We start from the raw sequence: 11,048 nt of genomic DNA, 5'->3' as shown, positions 1-11,048 counted from the left end.
TTGGAATTCTTCAGATTTGGAATTCCAGCAACGTTGTGTTTTCCTCTTGGTGTGTGACAAAAACGAACAGCGTAAAAAATAAAAACGAGCCTCATCTAAACAAGCAGTCCTTTGACTTATAAGGCTCAACATCAAACACATCAAATTCTAAAAATGCTAAAGACTAGTGAATTGTCAAAGCTGAGGGGATAGCATGCTGGGGAGAGAGCAGATTTTTATCACCTTTCCATTTATTTTAACTGACTAGCATCAACTTTCTTCATTTCTGTTGAGACACTACCATTCCCACTTACTAGGCACCATGATATTTCATATTCCTATATGGGTATTTGACTTTGACCTCATAAAAAGTCCCTTGGGTCTATAATACTTTTATTCTTGTATAATCTGAAACAAATCCTTTCCTTTTAAAAATCAAACAGACCACGTTACACACACAGTTGACTATTTACAAAGCACCCAATTAAATCCTACTTAATTCTCACTCTAAAAATTCCTTGTAACTGGTGTGTAAAGTACTGATCACATTAAATGCACAATGTTCACAGGCCCCGACAGTCCCATCTAACCTAGAAAATATTACCTTCCATAGAAAAGAAAGTCTTACAAGGTTTTGAAGAAATGAGACCAGAAATCACAGTACAAGACAGATAAATCTACTTTAATATTCACATGTAAAAGTTGCACATCACAAGAGATTGGACAGTTTACCGGTAACTAACATAGCTATAGTGAAAATCATTTTTATAAAAAAATAATCTAGAGGTGGTCATCAATTTTTGGTCTACTTAAGTTAATGTTTGAAGATCGACTTTTATCCCTGCTTGAAGGGTTTGCCATTATGCCTTTTTATTTTTTATTATTTTTCTCTCTCACTGTTGCCTATTAATATTCTTTGGAGGAAGGAAAGCAGAAAGTGTTCATTTCCAAGAGGTTGTCCTTTGGTATCAAGCAGAGAACATTTTTCATTTCTATGATTTAAATAATCTGTACAAACATGAAACTTTAGTGTAAAATGAAGAATGATAAGCTTCCCCCCTCCCCCCTTTGATGAAACAGATTCCATAAACTCCTAAGGATCCAAGCATTTCTCTATCCCATATGCACAATCATTCAGAATCCATGTTGACCTCAATCAAAACACAAATAAACACTGACTCTATATATTATATTACACCATCAAGCCCCGTACTTAAAAACTGATACACTATCTTTCCAACATGTATGCTTCAAACACGAAGATTTCAATGTAGGTTAAAGAAAAGGCATTTGAATGGACTCAGAACAAGTTTTATTTTGTGATTAAACATTTCATGCAGTCATGCAGGACCACTACCTGTAACTGTTACTTCCGATTCTACATGGTACTTCGCAAAACAAAAACAAATTAAAAGCCAAGCCGAACAGAAAAGACATTCAAAATATCAAGAGCTCTGCAATTGAGCTGAAAAATAATTTTCCAAAAGAAATATTCCCATAGATTTAAAAAAGACACACATATTTACAAAAAAATATTTAATTAAAAATATCTTATAATTACAGTAGTCTATTAAAGCATATACTTTCTCACACTTATAGAACATCTCTATATATATACATGGTATGAAATGTCACTCAGTTATCTATACAATATGTAACATTCTTGCAGGGAAAAAAGGGAAAGTTCCCTGCCCCGTTTTAATCATCTATTTTAAACAATAGATGTAAAAAAAAAAATATCTACAATGCTCTGGTATATTAGTAAAGCTTCAAAACAAAAAATTGAGCTCCTTGGTCACAAGTAGGCTTCTAAAGTCCTATTTACTCTTGCCTTTCTATTTTATCAGTTCTGTTACACTTAAGCTTCAAAGTTTAACTGCACCTCAAAAAACAAACAAACAAACAAAAAAAAAACAACAAACCCAAAAACACAGAAATGTACAATTCACAGCGGTTATAAATGAAAAGACAAAAGAGAATACGGGATGTAGAATATTTATGAACGTGCAAAAAAAAAAAAGATGAAAGTTTTTTCTTAATTTTTCTTTCCTTTCCCTCTCTCTTGGAATGACGGGTGAAAACGTTCCTGGGATTTGCTGATGTTTTCTCCTTTCCTCCAGTGCCTCTCTCTCACTTCTGCTCTTCCCCCTCCCTCTCCAGCCTGCTGGCTCGGGCTGCGGTGGCCGCACACCTGTGGAGGAGGAATGAATAGAGGGGGTGTGGGAACCTTCCCGCTGCAGACTGGCTGGCGCCACCGACCGAACTCAAGACATGCTTGATCAACAACCCAAAACAAACCGGCAGGTCAGACAGCCCCCGCAGCCCGCGGCCGGCCGGGCGCCGGGCAGGCAGCGGCGGGCCCCGGGCAGCCCGGAGAGGAGAGGGGACCGGCTCCCGGGCGATGCTGGCGTCCCCCGCTCTGTGGTTGTCACGGCGCACGGTGTGTGTGTGTGTGTAAGGGGGGATGGGAGGAGGGAAGCAATCGGGCAGTGCCCACGCCCCCCTAAGAAGGCATCGAGTACCCTCGGGTCACTGGGGGAGGCCGGGGAGGCAGGGACAGGAGCGGATCCGTTCCCATTTAGAGTGAAGCCCTAAAGCGAAGTACACATTCAGTTGCTAAGTGGCTGGCAGGGGAGAGAGGGGGCTGTCCGCCTTCTTGGGAGTTTGCCCTCAGAAATACTGGGGGGCGGGGGGAGCAAAGAGCACGGTGGTGCCTGGCACCGGGGAGCCCCCAAGGACGGCGTCTCGGGGCCCGGGCCCTGGGGAAGGGAAGGCGCGCTCACCTGGCCCGCGCTCAGCGGCACAGAATGCTGTCGCCCTGCTTGTTCGCCGCGCCGGCCTGCAACAGCAACGCACACCGGGGAGGTTAGCGGGCGCGCCCGCACTCGCCGCTGCCCTCGATTCGCCCTGGGAAATCGGGGTGGCACAGGAGTGCCCCCACCCTAGCCTGCAGCCCTGGGGACACCCCTCCACCCCCCGCCCCAACCTTCCCACCCCGGGCAAACAGGCTGGACTTGACAGCCCGGGAAGCGCCCTGACCCGCCCCGCGCGTCCACCCGGACCCGTGCCTTCCGTGCCCACAGCCAGAGGCTGGCGGCCCCGGGCGCCCGGGGAAGGGGGGTGGGAGTGCGGTCCTTCCCGGCCACCCGGGCCCGGAGGAAGGGGAGCTCCCGCAGCCGGTCACCACCCTCCTAGCCCCCTGCGACGTGCGCCCGGGCGGGCGCCGGGCTCTCACCGGGTCGGTGTTGAGCGCGGTGAGCGGGGTCCGCGGCGGCGCGGCCGGACAGGTCCCGGCCGGGGGGTGCGGCGGCGCGGGCGGCGGCGGCTGCCTCAGCAGAGCCGGGTGCGTCTCCAGCGCCAGCTGCAGGTCCAGGATGTAGTCGATAACGTGCTGCAGGATCTCCACTTTGCTGACTTTCTTGTTGGGCGGGATGGTGGGCACCAGCCTCCGCAGGCGGCTGTAGCAGTCGTTCATATCGCACTGCAGGCACAGCGCCGGCTCGTCGGCCGCCGCCTCGGCAGCTTTGCAGCGAGCGGCCGCCGCGGCCGCCGCCGAGCCGCCCAGGCTGTGGCCGTGCTCCGCCAGGCAGCGCAGCGCCAGCTCCCCGCCGCCGCAGCCCGACGGCGCCTTGCGGCCCGAGGGGCGCACGGGGCTCACCGCCTTCATGGCGCGCGCCCTGCGCCCGGCGCGAGCGGACCCGCTAGGGCGAAGCGAGGGAGGGAGGCGAGTGCTGGGCCCCCGCGCGCGGCCGACACCACTCCCCCGCGCTTCGGCGGCCGGCGCGCTCTGGGCACCGCCAAGATCTGATTAAAGATCCGGAGCCCAACAATTGACTGGAGGGTCGCTCCGGGTTTGGCGAAGGGATCTCTGCTCAGTGGGCGACACTCGGCCGGCGGGACCAAAAGGCAAGAAATACCAAAAAGCCCCGGCAGGAAAGAAGCCTACCGGGTCCCTCGTCACTCCCTTCGGAGGAGCTCCGAGTGCAGCCCAGGCGCCGCCGCCGCGCTCCCCCCTGACTCACAACTGCGCCTCCTCCCAGCTCTCGCCCTGCCCGGCGCGCGGCTGTATTTATGGAGCCTGGCGCCCCGGGGGCGGGGCCAGCGCGCGGGCCGGGTCCCCGCGCCCGCCGAGCGGAGCGGAGCGGGGCTGGGAGCGCGGAGGGAGCCGGCGAGGGCGGAGGCTCGGGGCGGCGCTCCGGGGGCGGGGGAGCCGGGCGGCCCGAGCGGAGGGGGTAGGCGGGGGGTCGGGAGTGGCCAGCCAATCAGGCAGACGGTGCCACCTCAGGGAATGGCGCTCGGGCCAATGGGAAGGGCACTCCATTCCGTCAACGCCGTAGGTCGGGGCTCCATGAGAAAAGAGCTGGGTGGGAGCCGGGCCAGGCTGGTGTGTGCGCCCCAGGGAGGGGAGAGAGGGAGAAGTTCCTGCGAAGAACTGCGGGAATGCGCGGCTGGAATGCATTCTCCCTCGGCTCCGGCTGCTGAAGGAGCGCCGAGCCCCGCGCGCGAGGCGAGGAGAGCCTGCCGCCCTGAATAGCGCGGTGCGTAGGGACCCTCCAGCCGACACCCATCCTTACTCCATACCTGGGATTCCAGCGCCTTGAGAAGGACGCTTTTCAAGAAGGCACGTTCCTTCTGTGCTGTGTTTTTTTCCCCCTCGCCGTTTCATTATTTGCCTTTTCAAAATTGCCGAAACCATAATGATGGAATGGAATGCGTAGCCTTTCCGTTTTCCTTTTAGAAAAGGTTTAATGCTTAAGGGGCAAAAACGGAAAGAAATGCCGAATGCAGATTTGTGCTGAAAGGGAATATAAATAAAAGAAAAAAAAATCCGTCGTAGGGTTTTTCTTTGCCTATCTAAACATAAAAATGGGCTTCAAGAAATGCAATTGCTTTTGAGCATGAAATTAGAACATATAAATATTAAAAATGCATGGGCAGGGAGTATTTAAAATTCTACCATGACACATAATATCAATCCGTTTTATGTAACATTCATATCTGTAACTTAATGTAGGCCATCAGTGCACCGCTTCACGTAGTATGTCAGCGTATCCCGCCTTAAATAAGATGCTGTGAATATCTAGAGTCTCTTCCTTTTGCAACAAAGCATTAAAATTCACACTACCAGTCCCTGGAGTCCTGCTTGGGCCTCACTCTGCAGAAAAGTCTGCTAATTAAGGACGGTTCTGTTAGATTTCTAATAAAATAAGATAAAAACTGTCCTTCAAGGGTTCAAAACAAAATTGCACAATGAACTTTGATAGGACCTCTGTGAACTCTTCAAGAAAAAAATTGAGCCCTTCCGATGAGAAATTGGCATACAAACCCGCAGTCAGCGGAGACAAGAATTTTGAGTGCCTTCACCCTGCATACCTCCCATCTTTAGACAAGCTAAGCGGTGAATTAACTCAAGAGTTATTTTCATTCCTGTGCATGATATGGATTGGCACCTTCATGTTCATAGGCAATTGAATCAGATGTGGATTTCCTCTCTTGCTCTCCACCCCTCTGTAAGGAAACCCGCTCTCCTTTCCCAGAACTGACATCCCTGCAGCAGGCAGGTGTTGTTTAGCACGTGGGGTACCTTATGACTATGGCACTACTATTTTCTCAGAGTGCATTCCTTTTTCCTGATGAAATGAGGAGTGACTATTTAATGCTGATTTTACAACCCTCCTCTCCCCTAATCCTTACTAGTTTACATTACTGTGTATCACACAAGTGACATTCTCTTTTACTTACATGCATATATAGATGGTCTATATGCACACTTATCATGAAAAGCGGAATTATAAAGCCCAAAGGAAAGGCTTTCTTTTCTAAATACAGGCAACGTTTTATATATTCTTATGTTAGTATAAAAGCAGAGAGAATGTTATTTTAGACAGAAAGTTGTTGAGAGAGCACTAGTGGGGGTAAACTATTATCTTGGAGACAGATCTGCACAGATGATGATAATAAATGGATATATGTACAGACATGCCGTTACATTGATTTTTCTGTTTCCTAAAGTAAAAGCTGCTCCAAAATTTGAAACCTAAGGTTTATCTCTGTTTGGAGAAAGTTAACTATGCTAATATGCCCAGGAAACACATTTCAGAACTTTACATATCCTAACTTGATTAAAAATAAATTTTAGCTTTTAAATAGTTGACACACAGAGACAATCATATTCATCTTTGTGGGCTGCAATAAATCTCAGAGGCCCATGCCCTGGTAGGTGCCAAGTGCCTGTGTTTCCAGATTTGTTGGAGTTGCTCTCTCTGACTGACTTAAAATCAGAAGGGCTGAGTTTCTGTGGGGATAAGTTCAAAGGAAAGTTTCCCAGCCACAGGAACAAGAACACCCAGGAAAATGTGATCCCCGAATCCTGCCAGCAGAGTAGGCAAAACCCCTTATTGTGTTCTTTTTTTAGAAAATATTTTTAAATTTATTTCAGAGAGGAAGGGAGAGAGAGAGAGAGAGAGAGAGAGAGAGAGAGAGAGAGAGAGAGAGAGAGAAACTTCAATGATGAGAAAGAATCATTGATTGGCTGCCTCCTGCGTATGCCACACTGGGGATCAAGCCTGCAACCCAGGTACGTGCCCTTTACTGGAATGGAACCTGGGACCCTTCAGTCCACAGGCCCATGCTCTATCCACTGATCCAACCCAACTAAGGCTGTATTATTATTTTTGAAGGTTGGAAGGCACAGAGATATTAAAAAGTAAAGTGGCACATAGAATATTATACAATGGAAATCAAGAGTAAGACCCTGTGCTTTTTAGTCCCTGAAACCAAAGACTGTGAAGGGCTCCACAATGTATACTTTTGATTCTTAGGCGCAGTCACTTAACATGACGTCAAAGCTGAAGTCACAAAGAACACTCTGCACTGATAGTTCAAAAACAGTTTACTCGGCAATTACCAGCTTTTGGCAAAAAACGCACAAGCTGCATTATTTCTATCGTGCAAAGAAGGAAATTTAGTTTCCCACGACTCTTATATCAAAATGCTTCACTCGCACTTGTAAAAATAAGCGATGCTAGCCAAAAGCCCTTTGCCATGAGAGTGCTAGAGACCAGCAGAATGTTCCTCTATGGGGAGCTGGGATGAAATATTCATAGAACTGCTAGGAAGCCCCGGTGATCAGAGTCATGTGTCCACCCCTCCTCCAGACAAAGAGGTCTGCAGCCCTTTCTGGGGATGCATTCTGGAGGCTAATCAGACCCTTGCTGAACTGTAACACCCGGGCTCTCAGAATTCACAATCGCCCTGTGTTTACATGAAGTGAGGGTATCCAAGCATATTGTGCTATTCAGCGCCAATGCCTTTTTAGGACTTGATACTTCTTTCTCCATGGCCGGCAGTGAAACAGTGGGTGGGCTCAAACACACAGATAAACAGGAGCGTTCCCATGCCTTGGTCTCTCTCTCTAGACGTAATTGGCCACTGGAGGAGGCACAGGCACTCTTTCTGGGCATAAGAAACCACTATGTCTCCTGCAGCAGGAATGTCCCCTTGCTCCAAAAGAGTAAATTGGGCAATGTGGCAGTTCAAGCTCAAGGCTGCTTTATCTGGCACGAAGCGCTACTAACTTACTTGTGCTACCCTCGGATTGCTTATGCCAGTCCCCGGAGCTCTGATAACCTTTTGGTTAGCCCCATCTTCGATAAGGCTTATGAAAAGGGAATGTTATATATTGAACATAGCTGGGCAGATGTGTCCAGCAAAAATGCCTATGTTAGGAGTTTTAAAAGGTAGTCTGTTGAAATAAGAAATAGGTGATTTTTCAAAAGCCCTCCTCAAACAAATGAAGGACAGAAAAATGAAAGAAAGAGATGTCATTTGTTTTTACCTTAGGAGATGCAAAAAGCATGGGTGCAAAAGTCAGGCAGCCTGGGCTCTGATTTTGGCTCCGAGTTTGTTTGTTTTTAATCATGAAGCTGAATTTTAAAATTCTTTGTATATATGAAAGGAGGACAAAAATTGTATCTCCTTTAGAAGGTGTTCTTACACATACACAAGAACTTATAGACATTTCTTAGAACAGTGTCTGGCTCATAAGTGTGTTAACAATGTTAAAGCGTATTATTACTTTTGGCAAACATCTGAAGTCTGTGGGCTGTTTTTATTTTTTTATTTTTATTCATTTAAGAATCTTCTGAGAGCAACAGTTTTTTGTTTTGTTTATCAATTTGTTCCTGGGTAGGTTACGTTTTTGGTATTGTATCTATCTGAGAAAGCTTTGCATAGCCCAAGATAACAGAGATGTTCTATGTTTTCATCTAGATGATTTACAGTTTGGAGGGCTGGGTTGGCTTCATGGGCATTCATTCACCCTACAGAGTCACACATGGTCCTGTGCTTAGAAGAGCCTATTATTTTTTCTTTTTTAAAAATATTTTATTGATTTTTTTACAGAGAGGAAGGGAGAGGGATAGAAAGTTAGAAACATCGATGAGAGAGAAACATCGATCAGCTGCCTCCTGTACACTCCCCACTGGGGATGTGCCTGCAACCAAGGTACATGCCCTTGACCGGAATCAAACCAGGACTCTTCAGTCCAAAGGCTGACGCTCTATCCACTGAGCCACACCGTTAGGGTAGAAGAGCCTATTCTTGGTCTAAAGCTCTGCTGAATTATATTTATATGTCTATGGGCCTTCTGTATGTCCTCTTTGGAGAAGTGTCTATTCAAGTCCTCTGTCCATTTTTAAATTGGATTGTTTGTTTTGTTGGTGTTGAATTGTATGAGTTCTTATCAGATGTATCATTAGCAAATATGTTCTCCCATTCAATAATTTGTCTTTTGACTTTATTGGTGGTTTCCTTTGTGGTGTAAAAACTTTTTAGTTTGATGTAGTCCCATTTATTTATTTTTTCTTTTGTTTCCCATGCTTGAGGAAATATACCAGAAAGAAATATTACTAAGAGGAATGTCAGAGTATATATTGCCTATGTTTCCTTCTAGGTGGTTGCAAGTCTTTAATTTATTTTGAGTTTATTCTTATAAATGGCTACATATATAAGAAGGTAGTCTAGTTTCTTTCTTTCTTTTTTGTCTGTTTTTGCATGTACTTGTCCAGTTTTCCCAACACCATTTATTGAATTGACTGTCAGTGACTTGATGTATGTTGTTGCTTCTTTTGTCATATATTAATTGACCATATAGGTTTATTTCTGGATTCTCTATTCTGTTCCACTGATCTATGTGTCTGTTTCTTTGCTAGTACCATGCTATTTTGATAATTATAACCTTGTTGTATAGTTTGATATCAGGTAGTATGATACCTCCAACTTTGTTCTTCTTTCTCAAGATTGCTGCGGATATTCAAGGTCTTTTGTGGTTACATATAGATTTTTGGATTATTTGTTCTAGATCTGTGAAAAAAATGCCATTGGTATTTTGATAGGGTTTGCCTTGAATATATAGACTGCTTTGGGTAGGATGGACATTTTAATAATGTTAATTCTCCTATACATGTATATAGGTCTCTTATCTTGTTAGTTAAATTTATTTCAGTTATTTTCTTTTTTGGTGCAGTTGTGAGATTGTTTTCTTAGTTTCTCTTTCTGATAGTTTATCATCTTATATAATAAACGCCTAATATGCAAATTGTCCCCTTGAACAGGAGTTCGACTAGAGTTTGACCAGAGTTTGACCAGGGGGAGGGGCCAACTAGCCAACCGCCTGCAGCCCCTCCCCTGGCCATCCACTCCCTGGCCAACCCTGCCCCAGCTGGCAGTGGTGGCAGCAGGTGGCCAGGGGAAGGAGGCCCCGGCAGCCACTAGGGGCCCCTACCTGTGCATGAATTTTGTGCAGTGAGTGGGCCTCTAATTTGTGTATAAAAATACAACCAATTTCTAAATATTAATTGTGTGTCCTGCTACTTTACTGAATTCATTTATCAGTCCTAGTAATTTTGGAGGTAATCTTTAGGATTTTCTCTCTATAGTATTGTGCCATGTGCAGATAATGACAGTTTTACTTCTTCCTTTCTAATTTGGATTCCTTTTATTTCTTTTTCTTGTCTGATTGCTGTGGTTAGGTCTTCTAGTACTTTCCAAATATATAAAAGCCTAATATGCAAATTGTCCCCGTAGGAGTTCAACCGGGAGACGGATCACTCGCAGTGATGTGCACTGACCATTTGGGGGTGGCATGGGATGAAGGAAGGCCTCAACCAGCAGCTGGCAGCCAGGGAAAGGAGGCCCCAGCTGGCAGCTGGCAGCTAGGGAAGTGAAGCCCCGGACAGCAGCCAGAAGGAAGGCCCTGATTGGCCCTGATCACTGGCCAGGCCTAAGGACCTTACCCGTGCACGGATTTCATGCAACGGGCCTCTGGTGTTGAATTAAAGTGGTGAAAGTGATCTTACGGAAAACACTTAACTTTTCCCACTTAGTGTGATGTTAGCTGTTCTCTCTCTCTTTTTAAAACTCCTTATAATATTGCTTTCAGTCAGTTATCATCATACTAACTGAATGCTGGTGAGATATCCTTAAACCAGAAATGAAACATATATACTGATTTAATATTTTCAGTTGTCATGGTACCCATTTATATATTCAGTCACTTGCTGGACAGGGACTATGCTAAAAACCACATCTACTCCTCCCAGCTTTATATTGCTCTGTTATGGATTGAGGCCCCAACAGGACCCAACCTAATTATTTTAAACTAATGGCTCAGTGCACGGGTTCGTGCCCATTGAAAGAAAATCAATTAGAAGAAAGATCTGTGTGGTAATTACTGCAAAAAATTATATGTCAAAAAGTATATATAATATAGTGTTATAAAATTAAAACACACATGAAATTGGCACCAGCGAGTCAACATTTTATATATATCATGTATGCATGAGTCAACATTTTTAAATTGCCAGTGCACATCATATGTACTAGCTGGTCAGTTGGTCGGATAGTCAGACAGATGTATAGTCGGTCACTTAGCCTTTCATATATAGATATTTTATCCCTTGAGCAAAAACTAAAGCTGTGTTCTGGACTCTCATCTCTGGGCTTCACCCTGTTGCAGCCTCTGCTGTCTCACTTGCCCCACATTAGCAGCTGCCTTGGGGCAAACACAC

General features: G+C 45.8%; 1 protein-coding gene across 1 annotated transcript; it reads right to left on the bottom strand.

Moving 5' to 3' along the window:
• Window positions 1-640: 640 nt before the first annotated feature.
• On the bottom strand, window positions 641-4,024 carry ID4 (inhibitor of DNA binding 4). Its single transcript, XM_084873345.1, has 3 exons — window positions 3,215-4,024; window positions 2,763-2,818; window positions 641-2,170 (listed from the first exon to the last, which is right to left on the bottom strand). Exons 1-2 carry the CDS (start codon window positions 3,644-3,646, stop codon window positions 2,774-2,776), a joined length of 477 nt encoding a protein of 158 aa, XP_084729471.1. The 5' UTR covers window positions 3,647-4,024; the 3' UTR covers window positions 641-2,170; window positions 2,763-2,773.
• Between the last annotated feature and the right edge of the window lie 7,024 nt (window positions 4,025-11,048).

The sequence above is a fragment of the Pipistrellus hanaki genome, assembly GCF_964339955.1.
Source record: "Pipistrellus hanaki genome assembly, chromosome: 2".
Lineage (NCBI taxonomy): Eukaryota > Metazoa > Chordata > Mammalia > Chiroptera > Vespertilionidae > Pipistrellus > Pipistrellus hanaki.
This window is presented reverse-complemented; position numbering and strand designations above follow the sequence as displayed.